General features: G+C 44.7%; 1 protein-coding gene across 3 annotated transcripts in view; it reads right to left on the reverse strand.

Annotated features, from left to right (window-relative positions):
• The window catches only part of LOC147729263 (anoctamin-1-like), a 921,928-nt gene that overhangs the window by 219,977 nt on the left and 675,761 nt on the right, over positions 1–26,190 (reverse strand). For all 3 annotated transcript variants that reach the window (XM_086959573.1, XM_086959572.1, XM_086959574.1), the window contains 4 exons: positions 22,745–22,799; positions 16,620–16,671; positions 10,625–10,680; positions 2,472–2,513 (listed from right to left, as the gene is read on the reverse strand). In XM_086959573.1, the coding sequence (XP_086815699.1) occupies positions 2,472–2,513; positions 10,625–10,680; positions 16,620–16,671; positions 22,745–22,799 (205 nt within the window). The remainder of the gene's footprint in view (positions 1–2,471; positions 2,514–10,624; positions 10,681–16,619; positions 16,672–22,744; positions 22,800–26,190) is intronic.

Genomic DNA, 26,190 nt, shown 5'->3' on the forward strand with positions numbered 1-26,190 from the left:
GTGCATTATCAGTCCACAATCTCAGCTTTAATTTCTTTATTTTTTCCTACTAAATAGGTTTGGTGAATTTTCCTGCTTTTAAAAAGGCACAAAATAAATTAAATTCTAAGGCAATCATGATAATGGTATAACCCTAGAACAAGTATGACTCGTTCTAATTGAGAACTATTTTCGTCAAGCTAAGTTTAATATAGATAAGCATTTTAGAAACATAAGTATAGGGGAGTAATTGTGCTAAATGGTTATTAGCTTTGTACACCATGTACTAATATACCAAACTATTTCACGTTAAGAGTTCTATTTCCCCGTTCACGGAACCGGCTGTCCCCAACACTTGCACTTCACAAAGACCAGAGTCCACCTGGATAGGAAATGGAGTTTACAGAGAGTTATTGCTGTCAGTGCAGTTCCCTGATCTCTGGCCAAAGGTTGATTCGGTCATAAATACAGGAGATGGGGAGCCAATTCCATCGCGGAATATGTGAGGAAAGTTTATGCTATTGCTTCCCTTCTAGGATGGCTGGATCCTGAAGAAGATGCCTGCAGGAGTAACTGCGCCCGGTGTTATGACAGGTCGGACTGCTCTTCATCATGTGTGCGGAAACATGTCCACTACTCTACATAAATCGTAGACGTATAAAAATGCGCTGGCTTATGCAGACCATTCACAGGACATTAAGACACTGATGGAGAGTTTGTGGAGTGATAAGTAAGAGTCGTGATACAAGGGTTTGAAAAAAATATCCCCTCACTTTTACACCAGAAGAAAAGCCTGTATGCCCAACCTATGCACAGTATTGTATTGCGGCATACTGTGTAACCCACTGTCCCAGTAGCAGTGAAAACAGAATACAAAACATCTTTTGCAATGGCTTTAAAATTACCGAAACCTTTAGCTAGAATAAGTATCTTCCTACAAACATATTGACCAGTGCCTAAAACCAGTAGTACACTTTTGCCACTAGATATAGTAGTCGGAAAGATATATCAACTCCTGAAATAGAAGGGAAATTAATTGGTGGTTGCATGGTATTTGCCGGTATTTACATTTATACAGTTCTTCATACCGGTGATACTTATGTAATATTGAGATTTTGACAGTATATATGTTGGACCCTATTTTTACAAAAAAAATTGTTGCATTCTATATGTTAACCAAGGACCCACTGCTCAACAGTAGTGAAAAATAAACTTTCCATTTCTTTTAGTATTAGGCATCAACCAGCGGTGTCCAATACTGACCTTGAAGGCGGGATCCAAGGTAGAATTGTGTAGGATAACAGATGACTTTGTAATTGACTACCATTTATAATAATTATTAGCACATTTATACTGTGTGGATATCTGGAAAAATTAAATAACAAAGGGGAGAGTGAGAAGAGAGACGGCTCGCTCACCCTCCCAACCTAACATTTACAAAAAAGCAGAGTGAGCACTGCTACCAACCCCTCACCCACAGAACCTAGTTGGTGGCATGCTTCATCATAGGGGTCCTGCCCGAGCCACCTAGCAGATCACAGGTGTGCCTCAACGGCTGATTACAGCAGAGCTTAGTTTTTTGGGGGGAGTAATTCTTTTTTCTCCAGTAGGAAGAAAAGCAAGTGAATAAAAGTTGCCTTCTGGGTTACCCACCTCGTGCGGTGTATATTTTAATAAAGGTACTCTTGGACAAGGTAAAATCAATGTGTAGTGAGGAATTAGTTACCCTTACATCCCCAAAAAAGGTCGACATGTTTCAGCTAGAATGTCAAAGCCTCCCAAGGGGGTTGGTCTGGCTTTTTTCAGGACCATATACACATGCGCGCTAAAGCATGCAAATAGACTCCAGCGCGTAAGTTATGTATTTTTTTTAGGGTTACTCTATTTAACCCCTTCGATGCTATTGACGGAACGGTTCCGTCATGAGCCCGTTGGCTCATTAGAACGTTCAGCACAGCGCAGGAATCTGGGCCACGCTGAAGGTGTTAATATTTTGTCAGGAGGCAGTTATTTACTATCTGGATACTTTGAGCAGAGTGAGCTCTGTAGTCACACATATGACAAGGGAGGTCGTGTCCGAACCTGCATTGAGGCCTCAGAGATCCACATGAATAACTTGGCTGAAAATCAAAGGTTGAGACCAAATTATGTGCACTGCAGAGGTTAATGTAGGAATTAGCTGGAAACCTATGTCTATCCTCTTTCCAACCCAGTGGCTCCTGTTAAAGGCTCCACTGACTTCATCATTAGGTACCTTAAAGTGAAAAAACACACTCTACCTAGCCTATCCCATGGGAACAGTGGTGTAGCCTGTAAAATCTGGCTTGACTCACAAGTAATGTATTTACCAGCGTGTCAAACATATCACATTTTTGCAAAAGTCATTGGTGCAGAGTTCCACTGCCCATTTGTAATGTTCATATTAGCGGACCTTCATGCCAATATTTTCTTGTTGAAGTCACATTTATGTATCAAAGGAAGAATAAACTTACTTTTCGGTCATTCATTTCACTGCCTTCGCCTTCATAGTCTCCCTGAAAGAAAAAGTGGGAGAGGTCATAAAAAGCTGCGCATGCACTAGCCACTCAAAATGTCTAAGCAAGTTATAACCATCATCCTAGAGTCATCTGTAAAAAGACACACTCCTCATTACCAGCTGTGTCCCACAGTGAAGAGGGTTTCACAAACCCATCTTCAATCTGGAAAGCACCAGGACAGGGGGCACAACATCAACGTTGGACTAATGTCCAATAAGAGAGCCGGAATGAGTCATTAGTTCCGACTAGGGAACAGTGAAGTAATAAGTGACATCATTACATAGACGTCACTTAACACTGCAGAAAAATCTGCACCTTCGTGTGCAATTGCCAGAGTCTTGAGTGACACAACTACATAAATCACTTTCTGCACATCTTAAATTTGTACATCAGGATTATAATTGCGTGCAAGTAGATTTCACATTCCTGCACGGAAATTACATGCACACCAGTGGGGTAATGAAGCTCAAGTGGGCCCGCTGCAAAGTACATGGAAGGGGGCACACTCCAGGCCCAGTCATAAGGCCAAAGAGACTGCCACCTGTCAAGGCGCTCCAAAGGCAAGCCCGTCTATGCCTGTCCATGGCCGGCCGGCCGGGGCCAGGGGCCCCAGACGATGTCCATTTTTTTTCACTATACATCTTCTGACTTCAAATCCCTTCATGGAGACTGGGATCTAGACCCTCACACCCAGAACATGTTGGTAAACTTGAGGATCCTTGGCTTGAAGGACGCTCATTGTAACCACTTTATTGAACCTCTCAGGCGTCCCTGAGAAAGCATAGTGTAGCCTTAAAGGATACAACTGGCCCTGCTCGTCTGGAACAGGAGAAATTGTCAATCTGCTATCTAAATACCCGTTCATTGGTGAAACACCAACTTTTCTACCTCGACACCGGCAAACCAGATATACTTCTGCTATCCAAAACTTGGTTGACGTCCTGATATTCTTGCAGCTTATCCAGATAATTACTATAACAATGATATATTACTATATCATCCAGTCCAATAGACCAGACAACAGAGTTGGAGGAGGGGTCGCAGCGGTAATATCCCAAAGGCACAAATGTATTTCCCTTGTGACAACACAAATCCCTTTAGTTGACCACCTCTTGCTCAAGCACGATTCCAACGACTTCTCCTTTGTCTGTGCCGGTCCCTATGCCTACATTTCCGCAGGTGCTGATCGAGGCCAACGCTAAATTGGCCATAAATTATGCCAAATTGTTGATTGTGGGCGATGTTAACTACTGGCCACCCAATGCACGGGAAAGCCCTCACTGACCGGTATGAAAAACTACACCCAGCACATCAAAGAAGCCACTCACATTAAGGGACACAACCTAGATTAGATCTGGTCCACCAACCTAGTGATAGCCGATCTACGAATATCTCCATGCTCATGGTCGGACCATTATTTTACTACCTTTACCATCCAGAGTATTCCTATCCCCAAAGCCTTGCCTTCAATCACTCCTATGGCCAGGAATTGGAGTTAGGTTGCTACCAAAGAATTTTGCACCTTATCAGCTGCATCTTAAACCTCTGGCTTGACTGTATCTCCTTAAATTCAGGCGGAAAACATTAATGCCTGGCTGGAATCTGACAGAGACAGTCTCGTTCCATTGAAGACAGTTAAAAATATGAGGCCTCATGACGCACAGCGTTGGTTCTCTGACGATCTGTAGGCAATGAAATTAGCCTTGCGACAAACTGAACGGAAGTGGAGACAGAACTACTGCCCTCACAAACAGACGATCTTTATGGCAGCTCTTACAGACTACAAAGCGCCATCCTCAGGACCAAATGGAATACTTTTCCTCTAAAATCCTGGAACCCACTAATAAGGCCAAGGAAATTTTTTCGATAGTGGATGAACTTATTAAACCTGATCGTGTTAAAGCAAAGTGTGTTCCGTCACAATTCTTATGTGACTCCCTCAATACTTATTTTATTGAAAAAATTACTAACATCAAATCTAGCATTCCTCAGTCCTCTACACTACTAGATCTATGTGGGTCATATTAACCCTTTTCATCTGGATCAATTCCCTCTCATCACCGAAGAGGTTTTCGTCTCTTTAGGTTTGCTCTGGCTCCCCCACAGACAGCTGCCCTCCTCATATCCTTCGGGAAGCCTTTCTCCATTGTCCTGAGCCCCGCATGTCGCGTCTTCATAATTTCCTTACTAAGGGCAATGTTCCCAACCTCTTCAAGAGTGCAGTAGCTGTACCTACTTTAAAAATAACAGGTTCTGATCCCTCCATCCCCAGCAACTTTCATCCTAATTTACTACTGCCCTTCTTGGGAAAAATTCTTGATGCCCACGTGGCCAACTGTCTCAGCACCTTTGTGGAGCAGTCACACTATCTTGACCCACAACAAGCCGGCTTCAGACCTGAACATTCTACTGAGTCTGGTATTTTAGCAGTTCTCGAACTACATATGGGGGCCAACCAGAGCTCCACGCAAGCCCTAGTACTCCTGGATCTCTCGTCAGCCTACGACACGGTCGACCACCGTCTGCTGGTCAACCGGGTCGAGAGCACGGGATCTGGGGTATCTCCTGGAACGGATATCTTCCTTTCTCAGGGACTGCTTTCAAGCAGTCCGTCTCGCTAGCTTTCTTGCTGAGAAAAGTAGGCTGACGTGTGGGGTCCCACAGGGCTCATCGCTTTCTCCTCTCCTTTTTAACTTGTATATGTTTCCCTTAATTTTGGCCCTTCAAAAGAGAGAGGTGATTATATTCAACTACGCAGACGACCTCCAGTTAGTGTTTAATGTGGACTCTTCCCCCTCATCCATGGAAAACTTCCAATCTACTATGCTATTCATTGCAACTGGATGAATACTAACCATCACAAGTTAAATCCCGACAAAACTAAGCTGATCCTCACTGGGGGCCCAGAGAATACCAGGAACTCCAACTTTTGGCCATATTCACTGGGATGCCCTACACTTACTGTCAAAAGTCTGGGAATTGTGATTAGTAACGACCTCACAATGAGGGCACAGATAAATGCTGTGGTCGCCGCTTGCTTCTTCTACCTCAGGAGAATTCACAAAATAAGCAAATTTTTTACCATTGAGGCCCGGATTCAAGTTATGCTGACCCTGGTTATGTCGCGTATCGACAACGCCAACTCCCTGTATACTGGCATTCCAGCCTATTGTAGTAAGGGACACTACACAATAAGTAGGTTCAAGTGGGTTTATTCATGGGTAGAACAGCTTAACAACCACATGCTCCCAACGTCGCCAATAATTGTGTAGTAAGGGACACTACACAATAAGTAGGTTCACGTGGGTTTATTCATGGGTAGAACAGCTTAACAACCACAGGAGGAAAAGGATGTCTTCATCATAAGTCCAGCAGTAACAGTGAGCGTTCAAGGGAAAACATTCTAAGATCCTAACACTATACTGAGTGACATGGGAAGGTTCCAGATGACATAAGGTAATGGAATACCACACCTATCAATCACGTCGAGTACAACTGGTACAGAACCAAGCTGCTAAGCTAGTCTATGGTCGACCTAAATCTCACCATGTGAAGCCTCTGTTGAAAAATTTACACTGGCTTTTTAAACTGGGCTGCACAATTTACGAAGCCCCGTCAGATCGTGGTCTGGCCTTCGCCTAAAATACGGCACTATGTCCCTTCCCACCTCCTACGCTCCGCAAACAAGAACTTGTCGACCCCTTGCTCATTCAAATGAAAAAAACACAGGGGTTTAAGATTCTTGTTTCTGGCACCACAATTTTGGAATTCTCTTCCCCCGAACTGAGTCTGTCCACTTCCTATACTCAGTTTAGGAAGTATCTCAAAATTTAGTAATTTGTTCAGGCAAACAAGTGAAAGCTCAAATTTTGTCCCAGCTACTGATTGACCCCACTGATACACACCTGTGACGATATCATCACGAGTGCTTTGAGCAGTGCAAAAAAAAATAATTGTAATTACGTTTTGTTAAGTGGGAAGAGGAGCCAGGTCAGGGTGGGGCAGGACTGAGCTCTCCAAAGCAAGGTGAAGAGTGGTTTGCACTCCCTGCGTGCGCATAGCTGTTTGGACGGCCCTCTTGGGGTTGCACAGCCAGGTGGGGAACATGCCCAAGCTCCCTGGCACTGCACCGGTCAGACTACACTGTTTCTGCTTTTTACAGGGCCAGGACATTTTGGTAATACAGAAGCGACCGCATACATCTGAGCAGCCTGTTCTGTAAATACAGATTACACTAGTGCATGTCTGTTGCCGGTGCGACCCTAACTCGTTCTATAATTTGCAACGGAGTGAGGTACCTTGCAAATGTAAAAACACTGACTCACTAATGTGCTGTCCACAGGAAGATGCAAATTTGCATCCGTACTGGGGGAAGTGCATTCCGTGTAATATGGCGCACTGACCAGGTCTTATAATGTTAGAGCCAAATAAAAAGAGAGTTTGCTTCAACAGCTGGCACTAACAAATATTCATTAAAGATCACTGGACATTACTACAGAGATGGAAGTGTAAGGAAGTTTCAACAGGACGACCCCTAGTTACATCATGTAGGGGTGGGCGTAGGTCGCGAAGTAGCGCTACGCGAAGCTACGCGAAGTGCACTTCGCACGACGCGAACTTCACGTACCACTACGCGAGCTGCGTAGTAGCATGTTCGCACTGTGCAAGATGTGTTTTCAATGTTTGCACAGTGCGGACAAGCATCCGGCACTGTGCAATCATTAAAAACGACATCTTGCACAGTGCAAGCTGTAGTTTTCTGCTGCTCGAGTAGATTATTACTAGAGCTGCAGCTTTCTCAACGCGAACTGGTAGTTTCTCATTGACAGCGGTCGCGAGCATGCGCAACCACTCACGATGAGAAACCGGAACTCCCCGCGTTGAGAATCTCGCCGGGATGTCATTTTGCTTCCTTGCGGTCGCAAACATGACGTTGAGGACCGCGAACAAGCAAAAAATGACCACTGCACTACGCTATGCTGCACTACACGTGCTCGCACTGTGCTACGTGCAGCTTGCGTAGTGCGAAGTTGCGCAAACTTCGCGAGCGTAGCGTAGTGCTTCGCCCAGGGTTAGTTACATGGCACAACATATAAATGAAACACTGTTCAACCCTGCAGTGTGATTGAAAGGGAGTTTCACGAATCTGATTAAAAATGTTACTTTGTAGCCAATGTATAATCTGAATAACAATGTCCTCTCAGTTCTTACCAAAGTGAACATAATGGAGCTTAATCGAGTGGCATTCTGCAGTATGTAGAGTCGCACTCCCATAGTAGTTTTTTATATACTCTATATTAGGGAATATTCATGCACTCCTAGTAACAGGGTGTTCGATCCGTTTTGGGAAGTTGCGCATATTAATGTAAGGGTATTTAAAAACGAGAGCATCTTCCCAATCTTTTTGTCATTGGCCTTAAAAGAAAGGAATGGAATTCATTAAGTGCTGTGACGTTCACATCGCGATCACACCAAACCTATGACAAGTTCTCACGGATTGCACACCCATCCCAGAGCGGCCTGGAAGTTGTTTAAACGCGTGGCGTAAGGATTTGATAAAACACAAAGTTATTTTACGCTTTCATGGGGCTTATGTCTTAAGGATGGCACTATTGTGTGTCCACACCCCAGTCAACAGACCTGGAGGGTGAGGAGTTGAGCTCTGATGGTGCAGAAAAGGAGGATTGAAATGGTGTCTGCTCTTGAAACAAAATTGAAGGCTCTGTGGAGGTGGAAACTTTTATTGGATCAACACAAGTAATACATCTACATTACAAGACTATATCCAACTTTTCAGGGCTGCACAGAACCCTTCCACAGATATGTGCCTTTCAGCTATTCATAGAGAATGGAATACTGACCTATTTACAAACGACAAGGAATCTGCCGGTCCAGGTCTAGAGTCTGTCCTAAGGTAAAATTTGACCAGGACTACAAATCCACAGCCTACTTTAACCAGTTTAATGCAGAAGGCCCTTGTCCTTTGTACCAGTCTGTTGCAGAGAGAGGCAGTGCTACCATAGGCTTGCATCGAGGTGAGGCATTGCTACTTTCTAAGGGAGAATTTCTAAAGATAGAGCATCAGGATTTGTTTGTGCTTTAATCAGGCTGTGTATCGATGGGCCTTGCTAGTTTAGTGCAGACCCAAGAAAAGCATGTCGTGATACTACCCTTGTAGGTATATGTCCGGCCATTATTTAGGTATTGTCAGACCTCTCTGCACACCTTGCACAGTCACTCATTGACTTTGGAGAGCAGCCATCTTTCTTAGCTACAGCCTACATTGTCATGACGTGTAGATAGTTTCGAGCACCGCCCTTCAGTGAGAACCAAATAAGCGCATGGACACACATTAGCGACGGAGCATGCACAATTATGCTTCAATGGACAATGCTTATACCTACCTGTGAGACTAATAAATTAAACAAGGTGAAGGCTCTAATTCTTGCATATCTTTCAGCTTATAGCCTTTCCTCTACCCTCTACTCTCTAGCTTCTGAGTGTCCTCGGCTTCCTCTTATTCTTGTTGCAGGGTATCACAGACCCACCCCCTAGGGATGACTGAAATGCACCCAGGGGCAGGGGAGTGACGAAACACAGTTGTGGCCCCCTCGTGATGCCTCTATGACTGCCGCAGGTGGTCAGTCAAGGCAAGCTGAGATGTAAACTCTTAAGAATGTGTGAGTCTCATTAGGGGAAGGGCTCAGATCTCTTCCACCAGCTCGGAGCTACCAAGGCACCATTGCCAGCTTACTGTCATCCTGCTCGGCCACCCTGCCCTGCTGGAATCCAGCAGTGAGGTCCTGTGCATCACGGTTTGAATTTACCAGAATGCTGGCAGAGCTCTGGATGGTCCAGTCATTTTGTGGCATTTTCACCCACTTCTCCATCTTGTCATTAATGCACCAGAATAGATGTCATTGCCTGGCAGAGGGAAGATGACAATAGACCTCAAAAGTTTCTCAATCGCGGCCTAAGGCTTGACAGAATTCTTCTAGAAGGGCGAAGATATTGTGGTCAGCCATACAATAAATTGTTTTGGAAGGATTAAGCCCAACATTAATGCTTTTATCAAAATATTACATTCGACATAAATGGTATACTAAAGATTTTCTTTAACCATTTGATCAAGTATCTCTTATTTCTTCCGGAATGTTCTCACTATGGTATCTGTCATATCGTTGTTTGTAGTATTTTACTTTATTTGCTTTTGCATAATTCTTGTGTTTCTCTCTCAATGTGTCTGGGCAGGTGACATTTTATTTCTTTACGGCTTGTACTGTTATGCATTAAATTCCTTCTCATTTTGTGGTCTGCTTGACAGTGTAACTGCAAGACATATTGTTTCCAATGCTTTAAAATGTACATATAGGGCGCTTTAGTTCCACCCAGGAGACTAGTACGCTCACACCTCATGCAGCTGGCAGGTGTATCATTCCACCTACGAAAAAAGTGCCTCGATTGGAAAGCAAAATGAACTATTTTACATCTGAAAAGTACTCTTAAATATCACAATTTTTGTCATATTCTATTCTTTATCCCCTATATACTTTTTACACAGAAAGCAATTGTTTTTCAGCAGAGACAAAAGCACTTGGGCAGGCAACACAAGTGAGCAGCACTACCAGACATGCAATCTGATAGCAATCACTGCCCTGGCTGAAGAAGGCCCTATGTTTTAGAGGAGGGTCTTGGAAACCAGACATAAGATTCAACAAGGCAAATGAGCCCAAGAAATGTGGCAGACTCATCAAGAGGAAGGTCATAATGGAAACAAACATGGCGTACTAGGGAGGCAAATAAGTTGTGGATGCTGTGATGGCATCTCAACGGCTTCAGGCAACCAGGGGCGCAGCTTCCATTCTGCAGCGGGTGCACTGGCACAGAGGGCCCCCCTGGACTCTGCTTATTGCGGATTTCACAGTTGCCCATTTCCTCCCTTGCAGTAGGGCCAATGACACACTAGCCAGGCCACTGACGCAAGTGGTGTTTGCATGGGGTTTGAGGAGGCAGATCTTGGAAGCGGAGCATGCCAGTGCCTGGAGACTGGCCAGTTGTTTGCTCGGGATCTGATTGCAGAATTGTGTAAAAATGCCAAGAACACTTACGTCGTGCAGGGGATAAGCCGCGCTGTAGACTCCGTTGGCAAGCAGGCTGGTAATCCCTTTGAAAAGAGAACAGAGCACAGGTTATAATAATGCTTATCACAATCCCATCCACCAATTATAACCAGATGTGCAGACTCTGAGCTCGGTGTGGAGTAGGGGTGTACAACGTAATTCCAGAAGGGCGGGACCCATGAGAGATTTTCAAGATAATCACTGAACAAATTCTCTTGGTTTCGAATTATTGTCTGGGATACAAAGTAGCCGCAGGCACCAAATAAAAGTACCCTCATTAGTGGATTAGGGAATAAGTGGTCTATGTTTGCAAATTGGTGCAGTTTTCAGCTTGTAGAGACACCCGGTTTAAGTCTTTTGGGTGGTACAGAGGAAAAACTAGCCCAGCAGACCATAAACCAGGCACACAAACAGCCACAAAACTGGACCACGGACTGACTTGTCAGTGCAACCCGTCGGGTACTGCCCGATTGCCCTATAGGCCATTCCAACACAGTTGTGTATACATGTATTTTTAACTCTATAGCAAGAATTACTTGCATGGATGCGGCCCACTTGACCTAGGTCGGACACCCCTGATATAGAGACTACGGTTCATGTGAAGATTATGTGTTCATTGGTACAGAGTATTAGGCACAAGGCTGTTGTAGTGTCGCTCCTGTGACCTAATAAGAGCTCACCGCCCCTGCATGGACCCTTGTCCATGCTGCCCGCATGCGGGGTGTGGACCCTTGTCCATGCTGCCCGCATGCAGGGGTGGTGAGCTACCCCTCCCCCCCCCCCCCCCTCTTGCGGGATGTATAAATATGGATAGTTCTTTACCACGTGATAGTTAACAATAAAGGTGCCCGGGCCAGAAGGGAGTGAAGGCAGACGCCGGCCGGGCTAAGCCACTAATTGTTCATGTGACGCCAGTGTGCCCCTCTTAGGTAATCACCTCAGGTGGGATGTCTAACCCCTGGATCCTCATCGAGAGGTCCAGACATCACAGCTCTTACCTGGAAGCCCTTAGAAGACTTGTCCAATCAGGCCCAGGATAATGTAGTGCTTAATATGTGCCTGGGGCAGCTGGTGACAGGCACCTGAACTAATTGGGTGGACGGGACAAGTATTTTACAACAGTCATTGACATAGAGCAAGAGAGAGAATGCCAGAAGAGAGAGTCCGAAACAGGAAGTGAAAATAAGAAAACAGTGACAGGAAGAGAAAGGAGATTAAAAAAAGATCCCGGTAAAAAAGCAGGATTAAAAGGACAGGAAGTGTTGAGCGTTTTAGAGAGAGGCACGAGTTGCAATAAAGACCAGGCAGCCTTAGTATTTGACCGCCACGGCATTTAAAGGACCTGCAGTTGGCTCCTAAAATAAACTTTGGAGCCCTGAACTTATTATTTTGCACCTGTATTCATGGTCGGATGTTTGCCAGGCTTCAGAGTAAACTGCTGAGAAGCAGGGCGCTGGTGTGGATTTCTGCAGCAGGGAAGCGTCACCTCGAATTAGAACGTGGCTGAGCAGAGGGGCGCAATGACCCGGGTAGGCCACACCCGAGATTCACACAGCAGCCAGTAGTGCATTTAGAGTGCACCTTATCTCACTGAAGGCCCCACATTGAAAACAACCACACAAAAAAATAAAAGAATATTTCATTATCGTTTTATTTTTAAGCAGCTGGTTCAGCCAGCGTGGGCCGGGAGGAGTGGGTCGGGGCATGGTAGAGAGTAGGAGTGCTTTGTGTAATTTCTAAATTCGCATATGTGTTTAGGTGACCGTCTCAGGCTGACCAAAACACACATGAGCACTTAGGTTTCTCTAAACCGGCTGCATAGAGCAGCCGGGCTGCAGAAAGCCCCACAGACTCCCAGACCTGTAGCGGAGCGTTATTCCAGCCCGCTCAGGCTAGTCCCCGCTCTGATTGGACAGGGAATCTGATGCAGCCTCAGTGTCTGCTGCAGGGGCAGGGGGACCCTAAGTGGAGAAGTGTGGCTCAATGATTAGAGCGGCAGACCCTGATGCAGAGGTCTAGCCGGGGCGGGTCTTGGGCTAAAAATTCCACGGACCTGATAATTCTCGCCTCGGTGCCTATTCCAATCATGGAGTCCCACTCTGCAACTCTGGGCAATAGCTTGCGTAATCTCCACAACGGCCTCCACAACGCTAAGGATGCCTGGCCCCCACCTTGGGGGTGCCCAGGAGTGGACGCCTCACAGGGAAAGCCAGGATGGGTTCCACAGCGGTATTCGTACAAGCGCCTTGAGACCCTTGCGGGTGAGTAGTGCGCTATACAAGTATCAATTTACATTACAAGCTCCAGGGCGCCCCCTCGACACTAAACTCTCGACAAAGAGCTCCTGATAGAGCCCGGATGGGGGCCCCTCTTCACACCGTGCAGGGAGGCCCCCTCAATCTTCGTTACAGTGGCCTGCTGGGACAAGGTAAAGGAAACACTAGGCGCGATGCAGGACGCACCCGGCAACTTAAGTTAAATGTCTTCCTTTTTTTTAAATGATTAGACTCCTCCCTCCCCACGCTCACCCTCCCACGGATCCCCCCACCCCCACCTTTTGTATGTGGCGGCTGCCACTGAATCACAGCCATGTCTAATCAGCCTTAGTGCAAACCACCGCAGCTCTCTACAATGATGTACAAGGAAGAAATGCACAATGTTAAAAGACAACCCAAAACGTTGTTTTACATTTTTGATTTCTTTAGGTATTTCTCCTATCACTTGTTTTCGGCACAGCTGGTGTGTGTAATACTTTTTGTGGACGATTTTGGGGCCCTTGGATGGAACACATTTGTATTCTATTACCTATTTGTAGCCAAGCGATGCTGATAGCAGGTGAGGGAACAACACACAAAGCAGAAAGACTAAGGAAGGGAAAGAAGGAAGAACGTCACAAAGGGATGAAGCAGGAACCTGCAAGAGCGGGATAAAGGGGCAGGAGCGTGGGAAAGTGGATTAGGCCTGAGGTGAACTTCAGACTACTCAGCTTTGGTATTCGGCCCGCTGGCCTTTTCCTGCACCGGCCGCCGGCTTCTGAGCATTCATTCTTTTACAAAGTAAGCACTGGAGCCAGAGTTAGAGGTAACAGTAGGCAGAGAGAGAGAGTTATTTAGAAAGAAAAGTAGACTAGACAGAGGTGATATATAAAGTTCAGTTCCCCAGAGAGAAGATAGGGGCCATGGCAACTATCCACTGTGCCAATGCTTCATGACAGTTTAGGCTGCAGGAGTCACACATTCGTATATGCACGCGCATTCTCCTGCCGATAGGACTGCCGCTGCCATACTGTTTCAATACATGCATAGGCATTGGAGTGACAGTCGCACTCCTATACAGTTGATGAGGTTAGCAGTGGTTTTGTCACAATGTTTCACTACGTCCGTGGAGATATTAGTGTTGCTTCCGCCCTGTTGTGGCCTGGTGTACCTGTCACATGGTGCATCGCTCTTGTAAATATTCTGAACACCTAGCACAAGTAGTTTCTTCAGCTGGTGAAGGTGAACTGAGGCCCACAAACTCTGTTATCACACTGTTCCTGCGTACCTGGTGCACTGAATGACTGGCATAGTGTCTGCCGATTCACGCTCCTTACAGGATGACTTGAAATATAACGGCTTTACACATTTATGCTCGCGAATTATCTCATTAACTAATAGGCACAAGAGTGCTAAAGTTGTCTTAGATAGACTATTTGCATAAGGTCTTCTTCAAAAAATGTCACAAAAGCCATGGTGTCTGTTCCAAGTATAAAAACAGCACAACAGAAGCAGTTCTTCCTGTATCGGATACACAGGAACAGCGGATGCCCAACATATGTCCAGGTGGATTACAAAATGTATATGATACAGAACACAGATTTAGATTGAATGTAAATTAAACTCATTTACATAGGTTAGTGGCAATCTTAAAATATCTTCCAGGGATGCGACTCTCCTGGACTTACTTGGACACCCCTGTTGTCAGCATTATTACCCGAGAAGGTATGCGCACACATAGCGTGACGGCTGTAGCGTCGCCTGCACAGGGAGCCCACAAATTGTGGCAGAAGCAGCATCAGATGTGCACAACCAACGAGTAGTGAGGAAGATCCGGGCCTACATGCACCGGCAACAACGAAACTGGAGACTGTGAATGTAGCTGGCACACGCACTGCCACACGAGACGAAATAACATATTCCTAGCTTTATGCTTCCTTCTTTTTCTTTAAGTTTGGACCATTTATAAAATGGTTCCGCTTCTTAATTGTTTTTGGAATAATAGCAGTGCTCCTTTAATCTGTCGCTCTACACCCATGTACCCTTCTCTAGGTGTTAGTTTACAGCAAATGTACACATCCTTTACACAACAAATGCCACACTCCTAACGAATACACTGTCCTTCTTGCCACATAGTGCCCAGTTAATGATACACAAAACACTGCTAAACACACACAGGCTTTCTACAAAAAGAGCTCAAACTCTTGTTTTTTGTTTGCATCCCTTTGCATCATGACGGTTATGGCTGTATGAGGACCCATGTTTGTGGGGGAATGATACAGATATTCAGCCAATCAAATGAGTTACCCTAGAATGACACTGCAACAACGCGCTTATTACCATATAACAATCTTTAGGGGGTTCTTGGTACCAACTCTGCCCCCCTTTGGCCCTTTGGGGTTGGGACATACATTTCCTCCTGCATGTGTCTCGGAAGACTCTTTTGAGCACACAAAAAGTAAGCCAAATCATATAACCGAAAATATAGAGAAATTGTGTAGATTTTGCATCACATAAAATTCAAAAAGTACATGATTTTTGCCTGCAAGATGAATGGGTTTGATGTTGGCGAAGTCATGGGAGGCAGAGTGTGGAGGGAGCTGGTGCCAGAGGGTAGGGGGTGCTCTGGCTGCAGGGGAATGTTTGGGAGTGAGGGGACTGCGGCATGACATGAAACTTCCTGAAACATGCATGTTGAGTCTTGTACCCTCACCACAACAGCAAACAGATCCCAGTGTGGCACTGTGCCTGTGACTGTAAATTGTGAATCAAAGGAGGTAGTTGCTTGAACTAGCAGTGAGAAATTGTATCCGCTAGGCCCCACAGAACTGTGACTTACCCTGTGAAGGGTTATGGAACTTGACATGCTGTGAATTTAGGGAAAACAAGAGCCCATGTGCGGTGTTTCCAAGGAACAAACAATACATTTTAAATAATGAATAAAGTTTGTTTTAGACCATGGATAACCCCAATCTCTCGGATATGACATTTTGTAAATTTATTATACAATGTATGGATTGAGTTTATCTGGCATCTAGAATACACGCAATGAATCCATATCCTCTGTTGAGCATATTAACAACTATTAATGCCCTATGATAATGCCTGATCCATAGGTTTGGGCCTGAGTTGGGGGTTAGGATGTGTAGAGGAATGGCCATCAGCAGCTGCAGAGTTGAGTGGCATTTGGATTATCACACTATTAATAACTGTGCGTTCAATATCTTACCCGGGAGCCAATCACACCCACCGTGCTCATGATTCATTCCCCTCCTTGAAAACTTTCAAATCAATGAACACTTAACACTTGTATACTTGTATTCTTAGTCTCTATGATGAGGCATCACATCATCTCGTAGTGGAGGCGAATTGAATATTTCTGACAGTAATAGATATGTTACTACGGATGCTCCCACTGCCTCGTCACATCTTCTACTCTTCTGACACCCTAAAAATATAAATTGTCTCCTAGTCAGTGCCTCTTTGCAGCCACAGGTGTAGCTCCCCGAGTCACACACAGTCCAGTCCACAATCAACCAAAGCTTGTCTGAGCTGCTGTCTGCATTAGCTTCGATTTGCAGCTTGCAGACTGTGTGGTGAGAAGAAAGACAGCAGGAGTGTGGCCTGGGCCATCAGTCAGGAGGCCAGCACTTTAATTAAAACTCTAGACATTGATCACACTTCCCGAGGACTGTGGGGCTGCCCCTCGCTCGCCGCCAGGCTCTTACCCATGCTATATTTGGCTTTCGTACACGTCGTCCGTTTCAATATTTCATACACCTACATTGGAGGGGAAAAAGAGAAAAGACACACTTTAGTCACTCAGGGCAATGGAAGTGAATCCGGCAGCTCTGCTGAAGGAGGGTAGTACAGTATGCGTGTCCGAGACTACACAGACACCCTTAATAGTTTACAGCCTGGAATCATCACACCAGCATCCAGCAGCGCTCGGTGCACAAAGGCATTTTTGGTTGTAATGGGACAGAAAATGTATTCATTCATTCACACTAGTCAGCATTTCGCAAAAGGATTCGTAGCAGGCATAAATAGCTTCAGGCATGCGGATTCCTCCACTAGGAATGCGTAGAAACCTGTAAGAGTAAATACCCTGCATGTCGTGGGGAGGAATGGTTGGCCTTTTAATGTGTGATTGCAAAATAACATGTACAACTGCGGGCATTCACACATTTACACACGTGACCCTCTCTCAGCCTAGAAACAGATATACTGCAGTCAGAACCATAGGCCTTCACCTCCAGGATCGGGAGTCCAGGTCCAGGCACAGATGTGTTGAGGTCTGGGGCAGGGGGTTTCTCCCAAGTGGAGGAAAAAACGATACACTCAGTTTGTGGACATCCGGATCCATTCCTCTTGTACAGAATTGTGTTGAGAGCAATTTTCCACAGTGGGAATAGGCTTCCTGAGTGTGCACCCTAAATATCGACCCAAGAATATCGATGAAACACAATATCTAGGATCAAATATGGAAAAGAATATCGACGGGTAGGTCTACATTTTCCAGACCTTTAACTGCACCTATATGTACCTACGCAGTACATATATCTTTAAGGTACGTAGATGTGAATTAAGGAAGAGTAAATTGATACTTTCCTAAATGCACTTACCTTTTGAAGCACTGCATTTATGGAAAACAGAAATCAATTTAAAGAAAACCCTATTTTTACAAAACTCTAAAAGCAACACTTCTCTTTTGCCTGTTTTCTGAGATCCATTTCTGAGGCGTAAAGATGTTCCTGTTTTTGGAGGACCCTTATTGGTGGTCCAGAATCTAAATGATAGTCTCTAACTTCAGGTCCAGGAAAATTCGGAGCACTATCTTCCGACCAAGAAACTCTTACAACATAAAAAAATATATATGTCAAAAGGGATTCTTATTTTTAAGTGCTAATCCACTGGAAGGGATATTTTATAACTTTTTGTGAAACTTCAATATGTCATGACTGACATGTAAACATCATGGCATCATCATGTTTCTTGATAAAAAGCCGACGCTGTCTGTCAAGTTGTATATTCATGCAGGATGAATATACAAAGCAACTCTGTAAGAGGACTGTTCCTTGAAACACATGTTTTACATCACAATATTCAAGAGATTAGAGAGTACAGTCTGAGATACGAAGGAGGAATTAATTAAATGTTTAATAGTCATAGGGCCTGATTCAGAGTATCGTGGACTGGGCACTCCATGGCAGACGTGCATTGGTACCCGGCCGCAGATACCTCATCTAGAGACGGGTGGATCTTAAGTAAATCTTCTACGGAGGCCCAGTGGGCTTCGTCAATACAATACTGCCTCCAACAGTCAGACTGAGTTGGGGCCATCGGAGGAAGGACAGCACACCAGTTAAATGTGTTGGTGAGGTACAGCAAACAAATGACGGCCACACTCTAGGAGGAAATTCTCAGGGGTCAGTAGGGTTTTGTTTTTCAGAAACTAACTCTCCCTTGGAAGTTTTCTACCGAAAAACTAAAAAAATCTATGACCGGTTGTCAAAACCAATGGTGGCCGTCTACCAAACGTTTTTTACATTGTAAAGAGCCTCTGTGATGGCGATGTCTTCCTTCGTCCAGATGGATGGCGTACTTTTCATAAAGTTCTAAATAAGACTGCTGTACTTTCTCTAGCCAATGTCATCCACACAGATAACATTAACCCCCTCTCCCACACAGGCAATAATCAACTCTCCCTCTCAGACAAGACCCCCAACACATAAAACACGTTCACTGCTTGCATGACCGAAGACTCTAACTGGTGGAACGCCTACTCTTGAAAGCTCAACAACGCAAACAGAAGTAATGATCTATGACAAGAACACCTCAACATAGGACTCAAACTAGTAGCAGGACACACTCACACCCACACCCACACCTAGCACCCTTGCCAGAACCGTAGAATCGCCATCAACAGAAAACTGAACATGACCGTACAAGTCACCCCATCACTGCATCCTGCTTGTACACCCTTAGGATGCTGAGGAAGTTTTTCGATTCGGACCGAAGCAATACTAGAAAAAAATATCACTCGCGCATTAGTGACTGGAGTATACAAACAACCTGTACGCCAGGATCATCTAGCAACTCACCAGAAGACTACAGATAACCCAGACTCATCATCAGTCTGCCCCCCTGAACTCATCACACCACATTTCAAATGTGCTTATTTAAAACTCCGCTTACATACCTACATTCAAGGCACGCTACCGCCACCAACCAACCATACACTGCCACTCCGCAGGACTCCTACTCACTCATACCCCATCTACACACAGACCTAGATCAGGAAGACAGGTGCTCTTAAAGCATGGAACCCCCCACTCCACATCAGGGCTGCCTCGTCTCTTCTTGAATTTCGCAAGAAGATGAAGGCCTGGATTTTCAATTAACCAACCTGCCATAGGCATGGCTAGGCACACACTCCTGCACAACGGCGGAATACCCTTGTGGCGGATCGTGCTTTACAAATACGCTTTACATGACAATGGTGGTAGCTGAATTCATTATGCTCTCTACAGTAAATCCTATCATAATACCTACATGGGAAAAACATGTAGGTACATTGACAGGCACAGGGCCACAATATGGAACCTTTGTGTGCACAATGATGAGAGGGAATTTAAGTTTTGAAAGGCTGTGAAGAGCATCAGTATTTTCCAGTATCAGACGCCAAAGCAGGACTTTTTCGGGTGTTTCTTAAAACAGTACTTTTTAATGATTATATACTTCCCCTGCTAAAAGGAAGCACAACCAGGCGCACATTCCTCAGTTATGAGTGCCCTGAGGATTTCATGCGATATATCCCATTGTATGAGTTCTGACACCCCAGGGTACAGAAATCAATAGGGACTGTATTACTTACAGTGCCTGGGTGCACAACAGGTGTGTGTGCCTGATTCTGTCCCACTGGGGCACTTTGGTATTACAGAAGAGGCTGCGATTGCTTATGCATTCCCGCTGTAATACAGATTGGTCCTGCATGTATGTATTGCTACCCCTATTCTAAAGCGACACTGTTTAATTTCGGCCGGTTTCACCTGCTGCAATCTTAAGGGGTGAGAGATCCTCAAGGTACATATTAATATAATTAATATTTAATGCATCCATTATTACTACGAGCTTCGCGCAGGCACCCCGTATTAAGGAGGCACTCATAATCAAGGCCTTAGCTGTTAGCTGTGCTGCAGAGATATATTTATTTATTAATTCCTTCACGTATTCAGCTACTTTTTTAATCGGCTTGCCATTCATTGCCCAATGTCCTATTTTAGGCAGGTTCTTTTCTATTAGAGTCGCTTGCGTCAGGTGAGTCTTGCAAATCGCCAAACCATCCGGGGAGATTTCTGCAAGGAGGATGAACTGAGCCGACAAGGCCTCTCCCTCTGTTTTGCCAGTAATGCAGAGTCAATATTTGCTTTTGGCTTAACTACAGACAAAAGATTTATCCAAGGGAACTGCACACGTTCGGGAACAGAGTAACAAGAGTACGAAGCCAGTACAGGGATAGAAAACCTCTTCTTTTAGAAGTGACATTACACACCTTTTGACCTTAATGCCATCACAGGATGTGACATCATATGTCCTTATACTCTAATTTAAAACAGGTAGTGATTTCACTTGAACTTGACCCTAATTACATCACAAAAATTGTAACCGGTGGAGTTAAGAACTCCCATAGCCAGTGCATGATTAATACAACAACATAGCAATTTCTTATCAAGGGAAATGTCTATTTTTGCTAGCACCTTGATTTTAACTAGGGTGCTGACTTGAAAATCTATGCATTTGTTTAACTCAGGATATAATGTCACAAAACACAGAACAATACTGTGACCCAACAATGTTTACCATATACAGTCATGATTTGATCACTTACCTAGTGTGTACATTAAAGAGAATGTAGTAACAGATTACCATGAGATGCAAACCAAATTGAAGAAAAGTACATTTGTTTTCTCTACCTGTATTAATGCGTAAGGCTCATATAGTGGAGAAGTGTGGCTCAATGGTTAGAGTGGCATACCCTGATGCAGAGGACTAGCCTGGGACCAGGGTACAATTCCCACCTCTGCGGGTCTTGGGCTCAATTTCCCCGGAGCTGATCATTCTCGACTCAGTGCCTACTCTAATCATGGGTCCCACTCTGCACCTCTGGGCAATAGCTTGCTTAATCTCCACAACGGCCCCTACAACGCTGAGGATGCCTGACTTCACCTTGGGGGTGCCCAGGAGTGGGCTCCTCACAGGGAAAGGCCAGGAAGGGTTCCTTGGCGGTATTCGTACAAGCGCCGAGATGCCTCCGGGTAGTCATGCACTATTTAAGTGTGTAATTATCATTTATAGTAAATATGAACTATGACAATTGCTTAAATTATTCCTTATCATAGTCAATACATTTTGATGTATGATTACTTGTGAGTTTTGTTCAGGAACAATGTTTGTTTCATTATAATAATGAATTGTGGCATCATCTTGCTAAAAATATTTTTATCTTTATTTAATTTTTAGGACATGTGCTCTGTTCGCAAGCGATATTGTGGGCAAGAAGGGGCTTGGTGCCCGACAATCGGTTAACCTTTGTTGCCTTTATCGTCACTCTTGTTTGCTGCCTCTTAATTGGCCACTGCATGCTGGCTTCACTACCTCTTCTTTTAGCTGGAGCATGAACCAAGTACTCATTGCTTCAGCTGGATAGCTGCCCTTTTGCTTATTCAGCAATTATTGAGGTACTACTGTTATTTTTTTCTTCTTCCCTGTCTTGCTTGTTGAACCACTTGCCATTTGTAACTACATTTTGCTAAACCATGCTACCACAAAATAGCTTTCCTTCTTTGACAACAGATTTTATCTGATTTTACTGTAACTACAGATGTTATCTGTTTCCAAATGTATTTTCACTAAGACAAGTACTTAGGTGCAATTGCTAACTTTAAGTGATAGGATTTTTTGCTAAATGTCATACTTTTTCTTTTTAATGCATGGGGAGATTTATTGATTTGCTTCATATCATAAGAGTGTTGTGCCTGGACCGAACAAGCATTAGCAAAGCTAATAGGACTCGCCTTTGAGATTGCTGGCTCTGCCATTGCCTTTGCTCATGCTGAACAGCATGGGAATCGCCGACTTATAATAATCTGCCATGCTGTATAGCAGTGCTGCTGTAAAGCAGTGTAGCTTCTGGGCAGCATGGCTAGAAATATTAATAAACAGGCTATGATGCATTCAACGCTAATGTACTTTAAAAAAAGCACATTAGCTCTGGGTGCGTCAGAGCGCTTCTAAAAATGAGTTCTACACACACTGCAAAGCATCTGCGCTGTTGTACGGCATTACTACAGAACACTGCCACAGCCAATAGCTCTCATAGTCGATCTATATTGGTTTAGCCAACGCTTAATTGCTTAGTCAGTAGAAAGAAAATTGCACTGCAGAGTTTTTTTTATTTTACAGACTTTACAGAAAGGGAACCTCATGCTCCTTGTTCAGTGGAAACCGCAGGTCAGTGCCTATGAGAACCATGTTTACAATCTGTTCTTGGCGGTGTTTTTCCCACCCCAGAGGCCAGGGGTCACTAGAAGTAGTGAGAGGTCAGAAGTAGCCGTCCAGGAGCAGTCGCTGATACTCCCGACGCTCATCGACACTGCAGATCTATGTGGGAGTTGTGTAACACTTTCTACTTGGTTGTTATTATTACGACAATTGATAATTAACTGCGTTAGTTGCAGTGAAACACCTTCTAGTTCAAGAAAGGCAGGAGTGATAATTGGAGACAACTGGGAGACAATTAACACCACACCGACCACAGAAAACAACTCGGGCTGTGAAGGGAAGTACTTACAATCGTGCTTCGAGTTTTGGTGTCAAAAAAAGAATCCCTGTTCGACAAGTCAAATCTGTAAAAACATGAAATAAGAATAAGAATTATCAGGCATGGAACAAGGGAGGAATATAGAACAGGGCCAGGAGGTGTGTGTCATTATAGTAACATAAATAGGTACTTGGACAATATCTGTGATGTATTATCAACATTTGTAACGTCACAATGCTCATGACAAGCCACAAGAAAAAGCATCTTGATGACATCTGTCAGTGTATAACATGGTTAGGACCACAATTGTGATGAGCAGTAGGCAGTGGTACAATGACACCATTTGAAATGTTTAACCTGGACAGGTACACTGATAACTATTGTGATGGACAACAAGGAAAGATCCATGTTTAATGTATAAATTGGACAGATACATGACCACAACTTATGATGAACAGGGAAATAGGAATTGACAAACTTGTGGTATGTTTAACATAGACAGGTACAGTGACTACATTTGCGACGAATAACTGCCATAGCTATATTGGCAATATTTGTAGTGTATAACAAATTAGACATAACATGACAACATTCGTGATGAGTGACAGAAAAATTTACATTGACGGCATCTGGAAAGCATTCATTGGGTTTAGTAAATATTGTAATATCAAGTGGTTCGTCTGATTTCACCAAACCCATAACTAGACACTACACAGGGGGAAAAAATCAAAATTGTTTCCAAGTGGAAATTTCAGTGATAGAAATTCTAGAGTCTGTTTTTTTCAGACTTTCCACAGTGGTGCTTACCGTTTGTGCTGTGGGTCAATCCTAATGATATCTCTGAATTATATACACGTGCAATAAGAAGTTTTTTGTCTGCCAACGATATGTCACTAACTCATCTGTAGCCAGAACCCCATAAAGAGACAATCATCTTTTCTCTTGAGTCTATTGGGTCTATTGGGGGAGAAGCAGCAAATAAAGGGGGAGAAGCAGCAAATCACAAAGCGCCCAAAAGCCTTACCGAAGTGTGCCTGAGCAGAGGACAGCACACGGAGAGCCACGCACGCCAGCCAGCCAGACCGGAGAACAGAGCCAGAATCCCGCCACCAGTCGCGCCGCCGCCTTGGGACTACGTTTCCCAGCAGGCTTAGCGGCGGCGCGTTTCCCGACGCGGGAGAAGCGACGGGAGGGGCTGAATAAAATCGAGAGCCCTCGGTGGAGCGGTGGGGAGAAGCAGCAAATCACAAAGCGCCCAAAAGCCTTACCGAAGTGTGCCTGAGCAGAGGACAGCACACGGAGAGCCACGCACGCCAGCCAGCCAGACCGGAGAACAGAGCCAGAATCCCGCCACCAGTCGCGCCGCCGCCTTGGGACTACGTTTCCCAGCAGGCTTAGCGGCGGCGCGTTCCCCGACGCGGGAGAAGCGACGGGAGGGGCTGAATAAAATCGAGAGCCCTCAGCGTCGCGGGACGCGAGCGGGACGCCCGGGGCGAAGCCCGGGCAAAGGGCGGGCCCTCTGTGGCCCTCAGGGGCCTGAGGCGGCCGGGACGGGCTACCACCCTAAGTATTTTCCCACTCCAGTACCTTTGAAGAGCAAAGGGGCTGCAACCACTGTTCAACGACGACCAAAACAACTAAAACACCGATGGCGACAAGATCTACCAGTAGACTAAAAACAGTGAGTACACCTTTGCCCACCATAACCGCCATAGATAAAATGCTTCAAAAAACCATCAATGTTGTGGCGGATGCTATTCAGGACACTGAGAGGAGACTCTCCTTGACACCTAATCTATGCTTCCCTGACCTGTCCTCTCATACTACCTATGACGATCAAAATATGGATGACACTATCTCATCCCAGGAGTCTCTACTCACACAATCGTTCTCGGAATTACCTGGATCACACATTAAAGAAAAACCCTCTAACTCTTTTTCCTTGGAGTCATTAGCTAATAATCAGGATAACAGTATCATGGTCATATCTAACAGCGCAAAAAACGACCAGCAGACAATGGATATCCCCTTGTTATCGAAAGTTGGGACCGAGGAAAATGCCCTACCGGTCATTGTCTTAACAGAATCACAACCACCAACATTACATAAATCGCCAAAGATTAAACGGAAGAAGCCTAGAACCAAACTCCCTACGAGGAAAATCCACCTACCTTCTGGTAAACCCAAACGATCACTTAAAGACATGTGGCAGAAGAAAGGCCTAGTGGAACCCACTGGACCAAAACGCGGGGGATCCCTTCCAACCTCCCCAGATCTATACGACTCAGACGGAAAAGCTAAGTCCAATTCGGGAACTCCTGTAGTTAATGAGGAAACGGGTCATATCGATAAGAAGAGTACCTTGAGTTTCCCCTTCATGAGAGAGATTGAAACTCTAATTAAAACACTTCTTCAACCTATTAGTCAACAGATAGATGCCATAGAAAAGGCTTTGAGTAAATTTGAGAGGACCCAAAATGATATATCCTCCAGTATTCTTAGATTGCTCAACACAACTAACACGCCCTCTCTTTTTGTTCCTTCATCAACTACACTTAATGTAAAAAATTCCAAAAAAACTGGCAACCCAGTAAAGAACACAGGAAAACAAAATAAACCACAATCAAAGGGCCTACCCACAACAGACCAAACAATAAAGTCTCAAATAGTCCCCAAACTCACTGTGAACACAACGACTCCTACAACCAATAAACCAAATAATCAAATGGATGAGGATGACGAGGCCAGTGAGTGGGCTACAGAGGGACATCCACCTAATACAAACATAGGTGCACCAAAGAACAAGAATTGCACGGCGTCCCCTAAAACTAATACTCAATTAAAAGAAATAGGAGCTCATCCTACCAAACCTACCACCACAAGTTCACTATTACATATTAACCTTCCTCCACAGGCCAACCCCTACACGATAGTCATGATTGGGGTGCCCAAAGTCGACGATAACAGGGAGGAAACGCGGGAGGAATTGAAGAACAAAGTCATGCAATGGCTCTCTACACATAGGCCCCTCCCTCAAAATATAATAGGTACTATACTCCAAGTCAAAAGGGTAGAGTGGGTGGGCACTCGCTTCAAATCCACAGATGGTGACTGTATCGTGGTCACCTTTAAACATCTAGGACCGGCAAAATTTATCGCAGATTGGAGGAGCCCGAGGACAAACAGCCTGATTAGGACTATGGGATTAAGCTATTTCTATCCAGCCCGCTCAGATTCACGTAGGAACAAAACCAAATATAACTACACTCAAGAAGGACGGCATATGACACAGCCTAATTTCCAACCCTGGCTGGCCCCTGTCCTACCCAGACTTGAAAGTCCAATAGGTTTAGATCTCCACCCATACACTCACCCATGGGGAATCAAAGTATACAACCAGCAACCAATTGAAGCAGCTGTACGGCAAAGGCACGGTTTTTACCACGCCTATAACCCTGCTACTGTACAATTTGAGG

Source organism: Lissotriton vulgaris, chromosome 2_2 (genome assembly GCF_964263255.1).
Source record: "Lissotriton vulgaris chromosome 2_2, aLisVul1.2, whole genome shotgun sequence".
Lineage (NCBI taxonomy): Eukaryota > Metazoa > Chordata > Amphibia > Caudata > Salamandridae > Lissotriton > Lissotriton vulgaris.